The following is a 21,070-nucleotide window of genomic DNA, read 5'->3' as shown; positions in this document are numbered from 1 at the left end:
CAGCAGCGAGTGGACACCATAAAGGTGCTGCGGTGGATAAAACGGCAAAAACACATCACAACACTAAGGCTCGAATCTAATTATGCTGCACAGAAAATGACACGAGTTGCTAAGACAGCTCTGCTCCCAACTATCAAAGTTTAGGAACAGTGTAGCGCCCAGAAAGGTGAGGGGGAAAAAAAGGACCGCTTTCATTTGCCTGCGCTTCCTCCCCCCACCGTGCATATTAAGCTCTAAGTCTGTACATACACAGATTATTCTCTTTACATTATTTTACGGGTCGATCCAATTAACACCAGGTCTCATTTTCAGAGCAGCAAGCTGTGGTCTGGGGCTCCTTACCCGTGATCGTATTGTAGTGGTAGGAGGCGTGTGTAAAAGCCTGTAGAAGGTAAGCCTTATTCTTGAATCTGTAGTTGATTTTCTTTTCGAAATTTTCAAAACCCGAGATCAGGTGACGCAGTGTCCTGTCTGCGTCGGGGTGATCAAACATACACCTCGGGGGGATCTTCAAACACCCATACTCCAAGTCTTTCAACACAGAGGCTCGGTAGCCGGCTCCAGAGGCGGCCGCACGGCTCCCTGAAAGGTTCTTTTGTTGGCTGGTGAAATTCTCCCTGGTCGGGCACATGGCCTTTTCCCGATCAGTCCTTTTAATTACCGGGAGCACCTTCAGCCCCAGCGAACAGAGGAAAAGCTGAGCAGCCCTCTCACCACAGCTGGTTAAATAGCAGCCCAGCAGGGCTTCCACACAGTCGGCTATGCTTTTGTCAGCAATGCACTGCTCGGTGTGCAGGTCGTAAGAGATGGACTGCTTCCCTGTGTCCACACCACAGTTTTCTTCTGATGGATTCCAGAACCCCACCACAAAGTCATCCTCTTCAACGGCTTTGCTCGGATCCAGATAGCACATCGCATCCCACGAGCTGTAGTCGAAATCCTCAAAATCGGATGAGAATGGCAGACTACCAAGGGAGGACTTTTTGGGCATTTTCCACTCGTATGCAGAATCGGTGGCGGAAAAAGGAGAAAGTGAGATTTTCTTGACGAAAGCCCCTGACCCCATCAGCATGTTATCTATGAACTTGATGTGCTCCTGATCGTATTCCAGGAAGTCGTCCTCGTCGTCCGCATCCTCCTTGGGAGCTCTCCACATCAGGTCCTCCTCCTCCTCTTCCTCCTCCTCAAAGTCATCGTCCAGTTTGCCATTAGCCAACATGCAGTCTTTTGTCTGGAAGAGGGGGAATGGGGAAGGAGGGGAGACATAGCTGCTGTTTTTAAAAGGGTTTGAGACTCAATAAAAGCAAGGGTTATGGATAATTTCAAATGACAACCACAAATACTAAAAGGCAACTTTCAAATCACGGCCATTTGTTTTCAATTAACATAAAATAAGTTATTTAATCATATAAACAAAGTTAAACATGTTCTTTGAATGTTCGTTTTCTAAGTTATAAAATGACCTTAGATTTATCTAGTATGAAGCTTTAAGTTAAGGATTTTATACATGGATATGAAGTTTAAAATTAAGGCTCACAAGGCAAAACTTCAGCTAAGAATTATAACTCTGGCAAGATACACAATGAAAGCTCTCATATGCCGATCACAGAGCTCTTCGATTTTGTGTGACAGTTTTAAAAAAAATTTTTAAAGATTTTCAAATTAACAAAATTAAATTCCAGGTGTAGAAAAAGCATAACTTCTGCAATTCAGTAAGAGTATAATACATAAATAGATAAAATTATTTTCTTTATAACATTAAAATGTACAGTGGGGCTTCATGATGAAGGTTTTGTCCCTACTGCCACTTCAAATCCAAGCACATTTGCTACAATGTAAAACCAAACTGCCTTGCTTGGAAACTAAAAGTGATCACCATGAAGCTATGAATTTGAGAAATTATGCTTTTCCCTTCAGGGTAACAGATTATAGCATAACTGACAAAAATAGAAGACAATTTAGACTAACATGAAACACAACAATCCCATTTCTGTCAGAAGGTCTTTGCTAATTCCAGTTTCTCTGGCCAAAGCTTATTTGTGAGTGACAATCTTAATAATGGGCCAGGATTCAGTAACCATGGAACTTTTCTGCAATGCTAGAAAGATACCAAATTTCTGTTGTGCAATGAAAAAAAAAAATAAAATAAACAAGACTTTACTTGGGGAGAAAGGCAGGAGGGTGTGCTTCAATTCTGATAGTGACAACTTTGCAGAGTATTATGGCAAAAAGGTTTTTAAGCTTTCTGTGGAGCATTTTTTTCAAGAGAGATACAAACAGTGCATTTGTCTGAAAAGAAATAAGTGCAATGAACCAAGCCATGTATCTACAACTATCTCTTTATATTTTTTGATTAAAAAGTTTACGATTTCTTTTCAAGAATAAGGAAGAACACCAAAAAAAAAAAAAAAAAAGCTATAATGGTGGATACCTCTAGGGACTATTACCTAATAAAAACCTTATACTTTCCCAGAGTAACATGAGATGTTTTTGACTATCTGGTCCGTAAGGGGGTGGGGGGGGGGGGGAGGCTAAATTTTGATTTTAAAAAAAGACAATATTTTCATTTAAAAAAATATTTATGTATCTTTAGTAAAATGCTACCATAACCAAAAATTGGCAAAGTGCAAAAAAGGCTGGAGTTTTTATCAACAAATAAGCTGTGTGATCTTGTGCAAAGTTCTTTAATGCCTCTGGGTTTCAGTTTTTCTATCTGCAAAACAGTGGGATTCTACCTTACTAAATGGTTTCCAGGAGCACTTCCAGCTCCTTAAGAACAAACAAAAACAAAAAAACACTAGCAAGAAACTCTTTGCTCTCACAGTTCAAGTTCACTTTCCACCTAAACTATTCCCACCTCTGGCATCTGTACACAAAGCTTTCATGTAAACCTACTTGCTGAGCAGCGAAGCAGGCAGAATAGGAGTAGATTAAGCATAAGTTTCCCAATATCATCTAACAGTCTGTTTCGAGATGCAGAAATTATTAAATAAAAACATAAACAGTATTTTAATGCAATCTAAAAATCAAAGTACCAGGCCATTTGAAATGCTAAGGAAAATAAATAAGAACTTTATGTTGTATCTTTAAAAAAGAAATTTTTTTTAATTAAAAGGACATGCTAATATCACCTTTATGCTAAAAAAAAAGTTTTTAAAGCACCAATGATACTATGAAACTATTTATAAGGCAGGATAAGTGTTTCTGGAATTTTTGTCATAGACATGCAAGATTTTCTCTGAAGTTCTCAAAATCATACATACTTTCCTCTAAGCTTCTATTCCTAAATTAAATAACATATATAATTTTTCTAACCCAACTTGCATTAAAATACTCAATGCTCTGCCAGGTAGTCAAATACTGCACAAGTATAAAAACATTCTCAGTGAACAGGTTAAAAAATCAAAACAGGGTCACCAAGCATGCTACCTGGAAATACTTAAAAACAGATTATCTAGGGCATACATGTCAGAAAGAAGATGAGAGGAAAAAAAAACACATGTAGAAAACAAAACTTGTGAAAGAAACGGTATTCTCATTGCTGATCTGAAGTAGAGATGAAATAACAATTAACCAGTTCATCATTAATGCAAAATAAATGTCTGAAAAATGACACGGCTGGCAAGATGGCCTCCCAGCCAACCGCCCTGGACGGCGGGCTTCCACAGCTCCGGGCTCCCAGGCCCTGCGAGCTGCCCTCTGGTGGCCTTCCAGACGAGACGAAACACAGCAGCAGCAGCTAACGTTTGCAGGCTGCTTTTAAGTTGTTGGCAAGATTTAAACTATTTCCAGGAAACTACAACCTTTACGTATTTTTATTTTTTTAAGGTCACAAGAGGAGAAATAGTCCTGAGGAGGCCCTGAGCTGCAAAAGCAAGATTTTACTGAAATCATTTCACAGACAAATTGGAGATTATAGGCTACTGATTTCACTGAACAGAGCTAAGGATCTATGATAAATCGCAATATGTCATATTTAAGTGAAATGTCACAGAGTTAAGCCCTTTTTTTTTTTGAATCACAACACCAGATACTCTTTTGCCTTTGGCAAGCGAAGATAATAGAAACTGTTCTCTATCACAGTTACAACACTGTTCTAAATTCAATGAAAAGAAATTAATTTACTATATAGAATTTCTCCTCGATTATAAACACACTGGGGAAAAGAAACAAAAAATTAATAGAACAAGATTCTGCCCCTTCACCAGAAAATAAATCCACCCAGTTACAAAAAACTTACCATTTCATCTTTTTCCCATTTCTCTGTGTTACTTTTGTCTTGGTTTACTACGTAACCAGGAGGAAGCCAATTCACAGGGGGGTCAAATATGGACACCACCATGCGGCTGGGCAGCCCCTTCTTTTTTCCAAGCCGATACAGATTACAGTTGCTGACCTGCAGCAGAAAAAAATTTATGCAACACTTATCCATAAATGATCGCTGTGGAAACTCATATAAGACATGAATGTAATTTTTAGCTAAAGATTCTTCATATTCCATAACTAGTCATCAGTTACACAGACTGAACAGTTTTTCTACCTATTCATGATAGGAAATATTAAATTCTCATGTAATCTGAAGATATAAAATTCAAACTGCTGATTGGAGCTATCAAAATAGGAAATAATCAAAATCCACCAAGTCCAAAATGTCCCAATATTCTCAATGAAATAAAAGGCGAAGTACCATAAACTCTAGCTATAAAATAAAACCAGCACTGAACTGAACTAAAGTAATTTTTTAAGTTCCTTGAACCTAAACTATAAATATGATTTCAACTACAATGCTTTTCCAAATATCATTCTTTTGTTTTGGATGGCATTTCAAGATATTTCAACTATTTTAAAACAGAACAAAGGTAATAAAGAGAAATTCCATGTTTACTGACATCAATAAACCAGCTTTACTGTCTTCCCTCTGGTCCATTTTTTCTAAAGCCTTCATCTCCTCCATAATCTACTCAAATCGCTGTGTCTCTGCCTAGCTTTTACTTGAACACCAAGGTCTAGAACTGTCGATCTCATTTTCCAAAAACAGGGCTTTTTATTAAGCACTTCATGAGTCCCTTTCCCCCATGTAACTCAATACCCCTGAACAAGCACCCATGCTGGAAAGGCACTGGTTGGGATGTGAGACAGAGAAGTGGTCCCTGAAGCCTGCGGGATTGGGGGGGAAGCCCCCCACGAGGCTCACTCTGGGCCGAAGGGCTTTCCGACGCTGCCCGCATGGCGTAAGCAGACTCTGGTTTCCCTCTCCACTCCGTGGGACCACAGCATCGCAGATGCCAACGAGAGGATAAAGCGCAATAGGCACTTGGATGGAATTTACAAAGTCAGCGGAAATGGTCCTTAGAAAGGAGGAGGTACAAAGAGCTCAGAGAGGGCCCACGGGAGGTACAAGGTGGGGCGGGCCGAGTTCACATGGAGGCATGAGGCGAGCAGCAGAGTAGCAGCAGCAGGTGTATGCAGGCCCGGGAAAGACAGCTGGGGAGGCCGCCTGGCCGCGGCACAGCTGGGGCGGGCACGCCGAAAGGGCCTTCAGTACCCCACTGCACGAGTGACAATGATCTCTGCAGCAAGTAAGGAGTCGGAACTTTCTGAGCAGCAGGATGGAAGAACTTTCAAAACAGAAAATGACCTCTTTCCTACCTAAGAGGATGAAGTTACTTTCTACTCATTCTCAACCTCTGCAACCACCCCAGGGAAATCTCGTTTGCTCTCAATTAGCACTCTTACAAAGACGATTCCCCCAGACCACATCTAAGTCCTACATTCTTAATTACCTGAACATTCCACCGCCAAGTCTGTGAAATAGAAAGCCCTAAACTTCACTTTGATTCTGACACTCCTGCCTCCCCCAGCACTGGCCCCTTAGAGCCTGGCTGCCCTGGGGGTTACTCCTGCAGCAAGCACCCTCTTTACTTAAGGAGGCTGCAGGGAAGAGTGTGGAAGGCTTGGACTCCAGCCTCAGCCACGCTCCTGACCATCCCAGACCAGCCAGGTGAACTGCACCAGCCGACAAAACTCTCTAGGCAAGAGTCTGCTCATCTGCAGGATGGGGCCGTGTTACCATCGACCTCTCAGGGGTTCGCTGAGAAGACCGGATGGAGAACGTCTGCGGCCGCTCAGTGCAGTGCCAAGTGTCACGGACAACAGCAGGGGGAGGGCGGTGTAATGGTCAAGAGCAAGGTCTCTAAAGCTGGACTGTCTAGGCCATGCCACGTATTTCCACAGTTTTGACTGCTGCCATGGTTTATTCACCGAGTGCTGACACGCTCTGCCATCTGTTCCCTGTTTACACACTATTAACGCACGTCCTTCCATTAACGCCTTCCCTGATCACAAGTGATAGTCCTTCCTTCCAAGTGCTCAGCAGCTTTGTGTGTTATATGCCAAACAGGTACCTGGCGCCTTGTGATCCCTCTCTCATCATCATTTAAATGTTTATCCTCATTACTTTTCTTCTCTGAATCTTAATTCCACACTACATTTAGTGTCACTCCTGTGCGGGGTTTCCCTGGTGGCTCAGCTGGTAAACAATCTGCCTACAATGCAAGAGACCCAGGTTCGATTCCTGGGTCGGGAAGATCCCCTGGAGAAGGGAATGGCAACCCGCTCCAGTATTCTTTCCTGGAGAATCCCAGGGACAGAGGAGCCTGGCGGGCCACAGCCCGTGCGGTGGCACAGAGTGGGACACAGCTGGGGACTTGCACTTTCCTTTTCCCGTGCACGTGCTCGGAGGCCCCCCGCTGCCCAGTCGGCTGTGGCGGCCCCTGCAGCAGGACTCTGCTAGTCCTCTGGATCACAGATGCTGGAAGCCACCCTGAGTAATTCCTCTAACTGCGCAGGGGTTCGGAGAAGGCAATGGCACCCCACTCCAGTACTCTTGCCTGGAGAATCCCATGGACGGAGGAGCCTGGTAGGCTGCCATCCATGGGGTCGCTAAGAGTTGGACACAACTGAGCGACTTCACTTTCACTTTTCACTTTCATGGACTGGAGAAGGAAATGGCAACCCACTCCAGTGTTCTTGCCTGGAGAATCCCAGGGACGGGGGAGCCTGATGGGCTGCCGTCTATGGGGTTGCACAGAGTCGGACACAGCCAAAGCGACCTAGCAGCAGCAGCGCAAGGGTTAAAGGACAGTTCCTTACCTTTTTGCTTCTCATGTAGGAAAGGCGGCCCTCGTGCGCATCGGGGTAAGTGCAGAAGAGATACGTGGTGATGGCGTGCTTGAGGAAGGAGTCGCCAAGCATCTCGAGCCGCTCCAGGTTAAATCCATCGCTAGCGTTCGAAAGGGTCAAAGCCTGAAGAATGAGCCCAGGGTTGGGGCCAAGCGTCCTCGAGGAGTACCCAGGAGAAGGGCTCTGCTCAGAAGCCGTCCTGTCCGGGGGCGCCTCCCCAGTCTCTGTAGTACCAGGCACGGCGGCCGTCACGGGACTTCCATCTGAGGTAGATGTGTTAGCATTTCCATCAAGGTATTTATTACTCAGTAGAGTACATTCATCGCTGGGCTTGGGCTGGTTCTCGTAATTGTATAAATTCTGAATGGGATATGAGGTAGTTGGTTGTACAGGTATTTCCTGCTTATAGTAATTCAGATGGTTTCCTTGGCAAAAGTCTCTGTTAGCTAAATCGTAACTGCCATTGGCAAGACTTTTATTGTAAGAAAGACCATTAATTGCTGTCAGATCTGTTGAAACTTCAATTTGGAGCTTACCAGGTGACTCGCTGAACAACGTTCTGCAGTTCACAGACATTTGGTCATGATTTTCTAGAGGGGAGGTTCTATTAGCACCTTGATGTGCAGCATTTTCAGGGACGACAATTGTGCTGTGCTTACAGTAATTCTCATTTTCAGCTGAAGAGGAGTTAGCAATTGAGATGAAAGATTTGCTGTCGATAGATTTTTTCCACCCAAAGTCTAAGTTAGGGTATCTGCAAAGACATTTTTTATAACTTTTCATCAGACCCTTCAAAGAGGCTAGTGCAATCTGAGTAAAAGTTAAATAAACATCAGTATAAATATATTCCTACCTTAGAAGAGAAATAAGGTTCCGAGGCAGACATCAGCACTACTGGGAATTCTTCACAACATAAACCACACAGTGGGACATGGTTCCCAACCCTGCAGCTCTGGGTGGGGCGGAGTTCATGAAGCCTCGGGTCAGCCTAGCAGACCCAGGGCCACAGACTGCATGCGCTGGGACTCCAGGCCAGCGGGGTGACTAGCTGGGGAATTTCGAGTAATTGACTCAATGTCTCTGTACCTTAGCTACCATCCCTGGAAGAGGAACCAATAATTCCTACCTCATAGGACTGTCCTAAAGATGAAACCATCTAACATAAGCTATAGCGCTTAAACCAGTGTTTGACACTGTAGTAAGTGATTGGTACTATTTAACAAGTTCCTCAGTTCCTGAAGCAACTTGCTCTTGCCAACTGGATAAGCAAAATAAATCTGAGTCATTAAACCAGTAATTTCCTTAGAATGCAGAGACTTGACTAGTGAGAAGAGAACAACTGAAGACGCACACTGAGGCAACTGCTCTTTAACACATATTTGATTTATAAAAGAGGAAGAGCCTTAAAATGTCAGCCCTGGGACAAACAACTCTTTTCATTTTTACTTGAACTGCCACCACTGAAAAGGGAACCATTGGTTTTGACCTTAGGCTCTCCTCTCCCTCTGAGCATCAGCAAACGATGACTCAATATATAGACGTTCACTTAGGAGTCAAATGATGCAACTATTTCAGGTATTAAATAGATATCCACATTTTCTTTCCAATCTTTTAAAAAATTATTTTACATAAAATTAAAATGTGAACCAAAGTCAGTGCTTTTTGCAAACGGGATTTCATGAGCCGTGTTCTTTCTGACCCGCAGCACAGGCATACCTAAAATCCACAGGAAGTGATCTGACTCCCACACCAGCATCGCTGGCTGTCTGGGCTCTGAGCTCCTCTGCAGTCAGAAGGCAGTGAAGGCGGTAAAGTATGCTGGGGAGACAAACGGCTTTTCTCCACAGTGATGCTGGAATTGGATGTATAGCACAGAGTTCTGGAACCAGTATCTGTGAGTGAGCAAAACATGTGGATAAGTGTAAATTGTGGAGAGGTAAATATAAAGCAAGCACACAAGAGAATAAAAATAAAACTTAAAAATCAATTTCACTGATGAATAAAGACAAAAATCAGAAACACTAGCAAAATCTTATTTTAGAAATGTTTTAAAAACTAACCCTTTAAGGAAAACAGGATTTATCCTAGAATTTCATGACAGAATGGCTATCAGCGGACCAAGCATAAAGGCCAAACCGCTCATGCTTACCAAAAAGACATTCATCGTGCTGACGTTTGACAGAAACAACAAAATTCTGTAAAGCAACTACCGTTCAATAAAAAAATTAATTAATTAAAAAAAAAGACATTCAAATGAAGCCAATATGCCACATTAATTAAAGCAAAACAAAACCTAAGTGTCCGGCAACTTCCCAAAAACTCCTAAGTCACTCAATTCACTTGGTAACATAAAATTCAAGCGTCTTTCAAAACACTAAGCTATGCTGGTGACAGTGAACGCGCTACCTGTTTATTCTGCAGGCTTTCCCACTTGGCTTTCCTCTTCTCGGCACTGCTCAGAGGAAGAGCTTTCCCCTTCTGATTCAAATGACGAGGTGTCAAAAGATTAAGTCTAGAAAAATTTCAAAATAATCTTATCAAACAGACAAAAGCAAGTTCACTCTTGACAGTGGCTCTACGACTTCAGGGCAGCTCACTGGAAGAGCTCATTCAAACTGCAGACCCCTGGACCAGACTCTGGGCAACTGTGTGTGCCAAGGACCTCCTGAGTTCAGGGTCTACATACCGGTGGGCCGCGGGGACCACAAACCTCCACATCTGCCTACTGACCTGGGGAAACTGGCACAGGTACAATCCGAGTGCCGTCTCTGGAGTGCCTTACCGTGAAGACGTGTGGTCCACGTCCAGCAGCGGCTGGTTGAGATTGGTCAGGTCAAGGTTATACTTTGTTTTGTAATACTCCGCAAACGTTTCATACTCAGGGGAAGGAAATTTACTCAGGGGGGTAAGATCAGTGTACACGTCAGCGACATAAAATCGATGAGGCTGATCAAAATTGCGGTATCTAAAAAAGAAAAACAGTTTCAGTGACTTTATGGTTTAAATCAACTATTCTCAAAACACAAGCTGTTTGTAATACAGAAATGCAAATTATGATTTTAAAGTAAAAGTTCAAAAGGTTAAAAAAATATAACAGCAATGACACTTCAACTCTAACTAATACATTTCAAGTGAATTTAAGCCAAGAGAAACTACATTTACATCAAGTAAAAACCTGACTCTCCATTCTCTCCTATTCTAAATATCTCATCTTTATTCTAAATATCTATACTTTGATAACACATGAAAGCCAAGTGGCTCCTTTTGTCATTGTTCAGTTGCTAAGTCGTGTCTGATTCTTCGAGACCCCATGAGGTGCAGCACCTGTTCATCACTACCTCCCAGAATTTGCTCAGAATCATGTCCATTGAGTGGGTGATGCTATCTAACCATCTCATATTCTGCCATTCCCTTCTCCTGTCGCTTTCAGTCTTTCCCAGCATCAGGCACTTTTCCGAAGAGTGTGCTCTTCACATCAAATGGCCAAAATACTGGAGCTTAAATGGCTCCTTTAAATATCTCTAATTTAATCAATATAAACAGTATAGAAAACTTTCAATATCCAAGCAACCAAGTAAATAGTTTATATATTACTAACGCTAAACATGAAAGATTCTTGCCCCACAAAACGTATGTTACTGCACCATTTCTGATATTGATAGGCTGGTGTTAACTAACATTTAAAACATGGCACTGAGGTACAAAGTGAAAACAGAAAAAACAAAAACAGAACAAAATCCAAAGACAACTGCAGCCAGTATTTTAATTCTTTAAAAAGTGTGATATTTAATCTTAATGCTCAAAAACTTTATGCCCTAAATTTTTACCAAAAAGATGGCACTAGTGGTAAAGAACCTGCCTGCAAATGCAGGAGACATAAGAGGCTCGGGTTCAATCCCTGGGTCCGGAAGAGTCCCTGGAAAAGGGCATGGCAACCCACTCCAGTATTCTTGGCTAGAGAACCCCACTGACAGAGGAGCCTGACGGGCTACGGTCCATAGTGTCACAGAGCATCAGACACGACTAACGTGACTTAGCACACATACAACAAAGCATTGTAATTAACTATTTTCATTGTGCTAAATAACACTATGCCTTTCAACAACTTTAATAAACTGTTATTTATAATCAAATTCTTTAAGACTTTGGGGATTAAAAGGATGGAGGTTTTACAAAGAAAGCCTATCAACATCATTTAGATGAGCTGAGCTTCACAAAGTAGAATCCTTTCACCAACAGCACTTCAGGCTTTGTTTTTATGTAAGTAAACTGGGGAGCACAGGCCTGCCACTAAGAGATACCTAAATTTTCTACTGGCCATGGCGATGCCAGGGTCACAGCCCACCATGTGCCCCATGTGCCCAGAGGGAACCTTCAAAAGCAAAGTGTCACCTCCACTTTGATTTCCACTTAACACCTTACCTTGGAATGATAACTGCATCTTGGTAATCTTCTAATTTGAAAACAAAGGGAGTTTCTTTTGAATACTTTGTGCTGGGAATGCCTATGCGAGCTTCAGATTTCTCGATATCTTCCATGAATTTAAAGTCAATGTCCAAAGTGCTGGAGTCATTAACTTAGGGAAGAAAAAGATCTTTAAGCTTGTTAAAATGTCATAACACGGGTAAGACCCTCCCTCAAGCTCTACCTTCATTCCATGTGCCTAGTTCAGAGTTATCAAAGAGATTTCTGTACTATATTCAGTTAAGCTCATTGTTAAGCAACACTTTCGTTTTTTAGCTACTATACAGACAACGCTTTAGAGTCTGGGTCCTTCTTACCAACATTAAGAGGTAGAACGCAGTAGGCTGAGTCCGCGTCTGTGGGTTTAAATTCTAGTGCAGGTTTTTCAAGCCGAAGAATATGTGAGAATATATACTGGTGAAGCCTTGTGATCAACTCAAGCATTTGCAGAGATAACGTGAAGCCGGACTTCTTCAACTCAATAGATATGGTCACCTCTCCAGAGCGCGTATACACAGGAAAGTGTGGGATCTTCAGAGAAAGAAAAATAAAGCCCAAGGTTAGCCAAGATTTCAGTCCATTATAAATAGATAACTTCAGAAGAGGAATGATGCTTTCTATCAGGGGAACAGAAGAGACACTTCCAAGTGTAAAATAGTGACCATTTTGAGGTAACAAAAGACAGTTACTTTTAAAGTCACTTTTCCTTTTAAAAAAAAACAAAGACAGTCCAACATAAAAGGCCACTATGAAACGTCCACCTGAGGTATGGGCTTGGCTGTCAGTATTCCAAAGCATCTTGTGGTGTCCTCAGGGGGGTAGAGCTTCCGCCTTCTGAAGTTGAGCTCATCAGGTAAAGGTGTCGTCAGGACCATTCCGATCACGTACAGGTAACAGGGCTGACCGGGCCTGGGGTAGCTCTCCCTCAAACATTCTGGAATCTGGGAGTGGAAAGAAAAATGTAAGCAACAAGTGCCAGCGTATTCACCTCTTTTCCAGATGTTGGCAAGAAAATAAATTTATTTCCTGGCTTTACTAAAAGCTGATGAGAGAAAACTAAGACCCAAGGCAGGAGACCTCCTCATTTACTTAACCTCACTGGAGAAGTATACAAAACCATCAAACACCGCAGGGTCTTTTAACACAATACTATTCCTTTGATGTGGGCTTCCGTGATGGCTCAATAGTAAAGAATCCGCCTACCAATGCAGGAGACATAGGTTCAATCCCTGGGTCAGAAAGATCCCCTGAAGAAGGAAATGGCTACCCACTCCAGTATTCTTGCCTGGGAAATCCCACGGACAGAGGAGCCTGGTGGGTTAAAGTCCATGGGTTGCAAAAGAGTTGGAACACAACTTAGCAACTAAGCAGCAACATTTTATTTGATCTATTTCTTTTGACTAGAGAACAAAGGTTTTCTTCCCTGGGTTTCTGAGTCTTTACTCACTGTTGAATGTCAGAAAATAAAAGTAGCCAAGTTTTTTAAAATCCTACATAATCCTGAAGCTCAGATAACCTTTAGTAACACTGTCACATACCATATCATCTTCCAGACTTTTCTGGAATAAATGTATACATTCCAGAATAAATGCACATAAATATATACACATACATATTTTTCATTACAAATGGAACCACAAAACAAAGGTATCACTGATTTTTAGCTCCGGTTACTACAATGAGAATATCTTTCAGGGTCAATACAAGTTAGTATTATTTTTAATGGCTGTCTGATTAAAGGAGTAAACTATGATTTAAACTAAACTAAGTTTCTAAACTTCTAATATTCACACAACCCCACCCAATAGTCTACAGTTTCCAAGGCTCAATAATATAAACAATTACATCTATAGTTAAAAGGTGTGGAAATGCTGGCTAAGAGATATAGTTACTAGAATGCACCTAATAATTACACAGGATCCAAAGCAGTACTATGCTTCTCAAAACACTTATTAGTGGTAACATTTGTCACATGAAACTAGCCCAAGAACCTCTAGGGTAATGTTAGAATAGGAAAACTGGATATGAGAAAATAAGCAGTTCAGAAAATCGGATAACTTAATTCCTGATTTTTGAAAAAGTGACATGATTTTGAATCTTGAAAATGCTTAGCTGGGTGCAAACTTTTTCTAAAAAAAAGTAAAAACTCAATAAAACTGCAAAAAAATAAATAAAAAGAATCATATTTAAGCTAAGATCAAAGTACATAGCAAATTTCTGCTTTTGTCTGGGGGTTTAATAAGGTAAAAATATTGACTAATATTTTAAAAATAAGTACTCCAGCCCCGCATGGTTACAGCTAGAAAACCACAGATCCAGCTAGACAGGACATGTTGGAAAAGCTGACTATGACCCGTCAGGCCACACCCTGACTCCCGACAAGTCTCTGGGCTCACACCTGCCGTGCGCCCCTCACCCTGTACGGGCACATGCCTGTTTTAGCATACATACCCTTGAGGTCTTAGTCCCCAGTGTAAGGTAGACCGAGGACCTGGCCACTAAAGTGAATGAAACAAAGAATGTCTCTTTAAATGACATTAACTCATTCTGGATAGAATGTGACAAACACAAGAATCCTTTTGAGAAGAAAAACAAAAGTGATGTCTGAAGTGAGAAAGAGCACACTCTGTACATGTGACAGCGAAGGGGCTGCTGTGAGAGGAGCTGTGAACGAGGCCGGGAGACGAGCTGAGACCCACGGGGTGGGCTGCATTGCACAGGTTTGGGAAGCCAAGCAAAGGAATCTGGGCCTGGTACAGCAAGCAACAGAAAGTCAGAAAGGCTAGATTTGTATTTGGTTCTAACCAATACTAACTGCTTTTGGGTAGCACTGTCTTCGTTTTGTGGAACCTGGTCTTCCTGGAACACTGGTCTCTTCTTCATCGTGTAAATCCAGCTCTTCCTCGTATTTAACAGTCTCCTTCCCAACTGGCATCAAATGGTCATCCAGTTCGCCTAAGAAATGTAAAGAGAAGGAACGTGATTTTGTAGTAAAATGCTCAATCCTGATTCTGCCTAATTAATCAGTGGATCATCCAGAGCAGCTCTGTGCTGGGAAACAACTGGACAAATCACAAAAACTAAAGCATCTGTGCTTTTAACAACAGAAGAGTAATCACGTGTGATAACTGAAAGCAAAGTCGATTGTGAGGTTCATATATTCAGTATGATGAGGATTATAAATTCTGTTTTAAGACTCAAAAAACAAAAACATGTAAACAGGAAAACAGTATCAGATCATCCTTTTATGAATGCCACCGGAAAACAAGTCCACCCATTTTTAGAAAAACTTTCATCTGTACATAAATACAGACTAATTTGAGAAATCGATACATTACAACACAAAACATAAATGTTCACGATTCAACAGTCAGACGACCTTATTACATTTATATATTTAAAAGGAGTTAGAAATGAGAGCAAATAAATTATAGCTGCTCAGCTGTGAAAAACAGAGCTCCTCCATCTTACAGGGTCTTCAAGTTACATCACACTTACATCTATCCTCCCCGAAGCACACCAAAAGCAAGGCGTTCACAGCCCGCAAAGCCCTGGAGACCCATACAGCCCTTGAGGTGCTTTTGTTATACAATGTTTTTAACTTTATTTTTATTTACATGTGCTTTTCACACACTCTTACCAATTTTGTGCAGTTTTTCACAGCAAATGAGAGCCACGACTCTTTCAGCCAATCGAATGCAGCTCATTGGGGGACCCTGGAAGTAACAAAAAAAAAACATGTCCACAGTATATGCATGGAGCTGGAGTATCAGCGCATAAAACACAGATGAAACCTCTGCTCTAGTATCTTTAAAGCTGTAATTTACCAAAGTTCTTCATTATGAAAAACATCAGCCAGTTTTAAAAGATACTAGTGTCTATATTTGAAAGTCATCTGTCAAAATCCTGCCCAGTAAAACCTACACCAGTTATCATAAGTTTACAATCTTGATGAATTTAAATTTCAGTAAGAATTTAATATATCAGGATTGAGACCAAGGACAGCAATTGTATAAAGGTATATTTTTCTAATCAACAACAAAATCACTAGAACAGCCCAACTGTATTTAATGAATTCTCTGTCACTATAAGGATCTAAAGCCACAAGTGAATGATGCCGCCAGAAATGTTCATAGTAAAAGACTTTAGAGGAATCTTCAGAGGTCGTCTAGCCTAATTTGGAGAGTCTACAAATTACATATATATAGTCTATTGAAGACTCGAACACGTAGTTGACTACAAAAGAGATTTTAAAATGTACTTTTTAAAGGAGATTTAAAGCCAAATTTACCTATAACTTGCACAGCCTTAGAGAAGCTGAAAACAAATCCATAAATGACATTAACTTTAAGGCACAATCATTTCTTTTTCTAAACTTACAACAATGGAGGCTCGAAGAGGTGAGTTAATTGGCAGATAAAGAGTTGAATAAAATGTACCATCAGGCAACTCTCGGGTTCTACATTTAGGAGCCAGATGAGTAAATGGATCACTTGGTAATCTAGCACAGTATCTGTGGGGGGAAAAAAAAAAGAAATGGTAACACTGAGTCTACAACTAAGAAACAGAAGGAAAAAATCTGATATTCACATTCTACAGTTTGATTTTTTATGTTCCTCTTTCCCTCTACTGGATAGGTATTTATATGCATGGTTTCAGCATCACTGTTTCAAACTTTCAATAAGATGGACTAGTATGTTTATATATATATATATATATATATATATATATATAAAACTTTGAGATGACGTTCTGTATCTGTGCTGTTCAACAGAGAAGCCACTGAGCTCTTGAACTGTGGCAAGGGCAGCTAAGAAACTAAACTTTTTACTTTAATTTTTATTAAAATTGATACTTGAGCATCAATAGCCATATAGGTCTAGTGCTGTGACTGGACAGTGCAGAAAGTATTGCTCAGAATCCATTAAGGGAACAAACCGCCGTTTGTTCCTTAATGATCACCAACAATTACGGGGGCCTGTGCAAGGCAGGCATCAGCAGTGGGCTTGGTGTTCACCCAAGGAGGGCAGGAGAACAACTGGGCCGCCCCACAACAGCACAAGGAACGCGGGCAGGAAGCCGGCCCTGAGGGAGCTTAGCCCGAGCAGGGAGGGGGCCGGGACAGGAAGCCAACCTGGTGGGGAAGAGGATGCATACAAGGAGGGCAGTGGAATGGGCCGCGACGCTGCAAGGCCCGGACCTGCAAAACGAGGGCTCCTGAACACGGGGGCAGCCCCCGGAGGAGGGAGACCGCTACGTATGGGGAGCCTGAACAGTAATGTATCTGACGACAAGGGGAATTGAGATTTCTCACTATTAAACAAGCCAGCCAGGGAGAAAGATGGAAAAGGGGACAGCAAGAACAAACCCTCTGGAGTCACAGTCAAACTGGAGCTAACCACAGACAGGCAGTCAGATACAGGTATAACACACGTGAAAAGGCATGGACGTATTTTCTAGCTCCATTTGCCAAACAGCCTGGTAGCAATTATACTCCAGAGGCAATGAACATACCTTGGTTTCTAAACACAACTCAACCTCCACTAAAAGGAGCCAGGACCTTCTGGAGAAATAGCCAACATCTAGCCTGAGGGCAGGGAAACTGTGAGTCTAAAACATCTTGTGTGCCTTAAAATACAGAACTGTCCAAAGAATAGTGGTGACGTGTTAAAAAGACACTGAATTTACACCGAAGGGGTCCTCAGCAGCCAAATTTTACACAAGTTTCACATCAAAATAAACAAGAAACGAGAGTAAAAGACTAAAAATGACTGAACCAAACAGGAGTCCATTAGTTCACACTGGATAAAAAAATAAAAGGAACAAATAAACAGAGAAAAGAGAAAGCTCTTTCTCATGGTAAAATGACAACTAATAAACGCAGAAAGAATTCAGGAGTCAGAGAATCCCCATTTGGAAGACATCACAGAAATAATCAATCCAGGCAAGAAATATCAATGGGTGAAAACTGAGGAGAGGGATGAATTTTATATAATCTCAGAATGTCTCCCCATGAAATACTCACGAATTACGGAGGGGAAAAGGCAACCGTGCAGGAGAGAAAGCTGGCCGACTCGCGCAAGTGATGACAGTCGCCGCCGTCACCAGAGGACAAACCGACACGGGGTGACCCGGTCAGATGCAAGGAATCCAGCATCGCCTGGGTGACGTGCTGGCCAAAAACGCACAACCGGGGTCCAGTCATGAGAAAGTACCCAATAAACCCACACTGAGGGGCAGACGACACAGTGACTGGCCTGCCATCCTGAAAACGTTCAAGGCCATTCGAGCCCAAGAAGGACTGAAGAAAGCTGCCAGGATGAAGCAGACCAGACAGACGAGGAAAACAAGAGCGCCCCATGGCCCTGCGCTGGACCCGTGCCCTCCAGAAAACGTTCTTGGGAAACCTGAATGGTCTTCTCTGGGTGTTCTTTGCAGTATTCTTGAAACATTTTAAAGCATCCTTGCAATATTTTAAAGTTTAAAACTGTTCCCAAATAAACAGTTAAAAAGAAACACTTACATTTTCTGCTCCTCGATTTTGCCTCTGCATGAAATTTATCCTGATATGTAATCTAGCTATGCATCTGCTTTCCTTAGTTCTTAAAAATGTTATCACCAAATCAGGACAAAGTATGGATAAAATGGCATATACTTAAAAAAAAAAAAAAAAGTTAACGTATCAAGTCTCCGGTTTCTGCTAAAGGAAAATTCAATGGCCGCCAACGCTTGACACAAAATAAGTTTTAAGATTTAGAAAAGAACAGTGAGCGTTGCAAAATTAATTTCAATCCAATTAAAAGATGTATGCATTCATTAGGTCAGCCTTAACAATGAGAAGGGAAACATTTATTTCTGCACAATACTAGAAATATTTATTTCTGCACAATACTAGTTTTGCATTCTGACCAAAAAAACAATGAACAGAAAAAAGCAACTTCTTTTTCTGTCACTGAGGCATCACAGGCCATAAACGGCGAGATTGGTTATTGCTTGCAGATGGTGAACAACACAATCCTTATAGAGTCAGACCGAAATCTCACGTTTCTCACAGGTTGTCTACCACGTAGCCCGCGGCCGTACCTGTTGACATGCCCAATGGCTGTGTTGATCGTGACACGGGGACCGTCCTCAGGCCTCAGCACGTACGGTGGGAAAACATCGTCGTCATCCACCACGGGCTCCGTGTCGGCCTCCCCGGTATCAACCGACTTGGAACATTTGTTTCGCAAGATCTGAGCAGTTTCAGAACAGAATTTATGAGAACAAATGCCTTTCCTGCCACTAGCTGTCTGCCTCTGAACCTAAGAAAAAGCTCTCTTGACACGAAATCTCTCTCTCTCCTAAACACATACCTCAATACTCCAGAGCCACCTGCTGCAGACAGTTTTTCCCAACGCATCCTTCCCAGCTCCAGTCACACGGAGACGTTCCCATACAGGGAACAAGACACTGAACTGCACCTACCAGCAGCACACAAGTGATCACCAGCCTTACAGGAGTATCTGGGCTGTGTCATCACTCTCAAACCAGTCTCCAACTCAGTCAACGAGGACGACACCGTGCACGTGAACAGTGTACTTCCTAATCTTCCCCAGTAACCTATATGACCATTTTCACTGCCATTTTACTGTAAAATACTGCTGGCTCTGTGCAATTACTCTCAACTGTCTAATAATCTACCCACTGCACACCTCTGTTGAGACTATTCTCTGAAGATACAACTGTTTTTATTATTTCTATATGCACAGGAATAACTTATAGATAACATGTACATCTTACCTTTTCAATAGCTTTGTATGTTTTAAGGTCTTCTTCAAAACTCTTTATTTTATCTGTGTCTGCTAACATTACATAATTAGAGATGGGTGCCCTCGCTCTTCCCTTCGACTGAACGTAGGATCGATACTCTGTGGGCAGATCGAAACGAACCACCAAGTTGCATTTCGGTATGTCGACACCCTCCTCCACAATACTTGTTGCAATAAGCAGGTTGGTTTCATGTGCTCGAAATTTCCTAAGTACCTGAAAAAAATCCACCAAGAAAAGGAATTCTAACAAAGTTTCCAAAGAAAAGAGCACAGTTAAATGAAGGGACAGCTGTCATTTGTGACAGTACTCTGAGCACTCGTAATCCAGGCCAGGCTAAAAACAATGAGTATCACACAAAATTCGAGACGCCATGAACATCCGGGCCAAGAAACTCTGATTCAAAGACATTTTCAGCTGAACATGACTTGAAAAAATCAAAATGCCTTTCTACTGTAGAGAAGCACCCATGGACAAATCACAGTCTTCCGGCTAAAGACACTGGCTTCTTTAATAACCACCAGAGTGACCAAATGAATTCACTTCTGAAATCCTGTTGATATTCTGTGCCTCCCTATGGGACCTATGTCTGTGCACCTATGCCAACATCCCTCCAAAGATGTCAAAACTGTTGTCACTAAAATCCCTAAATCACTTGGAATTAAAAACTACAAGCAAAGCATCACTTATTTTCTGACATCTTGGGACATACTTAATTTAAGGGATCAGAAATGATTTTTTTTTTAAGTGAAAAGTTTTTTTCATAGTAGATTTAAGGTAACATCATTTCCCAATTCACCGTAAGTTAAATAAGAAATTAAGCTGGGTTTTAGACTGATCTGTCAAGACTCTGGCTACTGAACTCCCCAAACTTGGAGTATTATCAAAGAAAAATGACTTCAACATGAATTATTCTGCTACTTTTAACTTAAACAACAAATTTTACATAAAAAGTTTTTATTTGCAAGCCAGGAACACTATGTTAGGTTTTTATCATCTTTACAGTGCTACTTCCTATATCAAATCTTGAATAAAAAGCATGAAAAAAAATTAAAGCAAAAATCTTTAAAATATATTGTTGTTTTTAAAATAGTCAACCAAGGTAGGACTTTGAATAGCAAACAAAACACATTCTAGGAAAAAGATTTCAGTTTGTTGCTTCAGAATCGTAACAAGTCAGCAAGAGTTATATTTACATGAGCTGTCTTCTATGAAACGTAGCTGTGTATCCTCAGCCCCATAAAGGAAAATAAAATGGCCGATGGCAATTAAGACACAAAATTGATTTACCAGACAGGTATTCTAATTCTACACATGAGAATCATCGTTCGGCTACCTCAAGGGAAATGGTGAGTCTCTGTTTACGAGTACTCTATAGCACCAAAAAAATGCAGAGGAACTATAGAGAGAGGGGGTTCCTATGGGCAGAGTTTATATATGTTCTGAAAACTGTTACTGTAAAATTATTTTCACTTAGCTTACCTCTTCCTGCTTTCTGAATTCTGCTTCCATCTGTTTGTTCCGAGGCTGATTCTTTCCGATGCCATGTCCAGTTATAAAATTGCTGCTGATGTAAGCCAGCTCTGGATCTTGTTTGCCAGCTTCCTTTATCAAT

The 21,070-nt window shown here is 41.5% G+C and overlaps 1 protein-coding gene across 5 annotated transcripts in view; it reads right to left on the bottom strand.

Annotated features, from left to right (window-relative positions):
• Window positions 1–21,070, bottom strand: part of DICER1 (dicer 1, ribonuclease III) — a 75,900-nt gene that overhangs the window by 10,521 nt on the left and 44,309 nt on the right. For 4 of the 5 annotated variants that reach the window (XM_025271298.3, XM_025271297.3, XM_044932833.2 and 1 more), the window contains 15 exons: window positions 20,938–21,070; window positions 19,429–19,671; window positions 18,730–18,881; window positions 16,027–16,159; window positions 15,287–15,362; window positions 14,462–14,601; window positions 12,408–12,587; window positions 11,964–12,177; window positions 11,605–11,758; window positions 9,965–10,147; window positions 9,589–9,694; window positions 8,899–9,074; window positions 7,153–7,936; window positions 4,241–4,396; window positions 343–1,231 (listed from right to left, as the gene is read on the bottom strand). In XM_025271298.3, coding sequence (XP_025127083.1) covers window positions 343–1,231; window positions 4,241–4,396; window positions 7,153–7,936; window positions 8,899–9,074; window positions 9,589–9,694; window positions 9,965–10,147; window positions 11,605–11,758; window positions 11,964–12,177; window positions 12,408–12,587; window positions 14,462–14,601; window positions 15,287–15,362; window positions 16,027–16,159; window positions 18,730–18,881; window positions 19,429–19,671; window positions 20,938–21,070 — 3,719 coding nt within the window. Of the gene's footprint in view, window positions 1–342; window positions 1,232–4,240; window positions 4,397–7,152; window positions 7,937–8,898; window positions 9,075–9,588; window positions 9,695–9,964; window positions 10,148–11,604; window positions 11,759–11,963; window positions 12,178–12,407; window positions 12,588–14,461; window positions 14,602–15,286; window positions 15,363–16,026; window positions 16,160–18,729; window positions 18,882–19,428; window positions 19,672–20,937 lie in introns of those variants that run through there. The other variant, XM_044932834.1, reaches the window with a different exon arrangement.

Source organism: Bubalus bubalis, chromosome 20, assembly GCF_019923935.1.
Source record: "Bubalus bubalis isolate 160015118507 breed Murrah chromosome 20, NDDB_SH_1, whole genome shotgun sequence".
Lineage (NCBI taxonomy): Eukaryota > Metazoa > Chordata > Mammalia > Artiodactyla > Bovidae > Bubalus > Bubalus bubalis.
The sequence above is the reverse complement of the archived record's forward strand: the minus strand, read 5'-3'. Positions and strand labels throughout refer to the sequence as shown.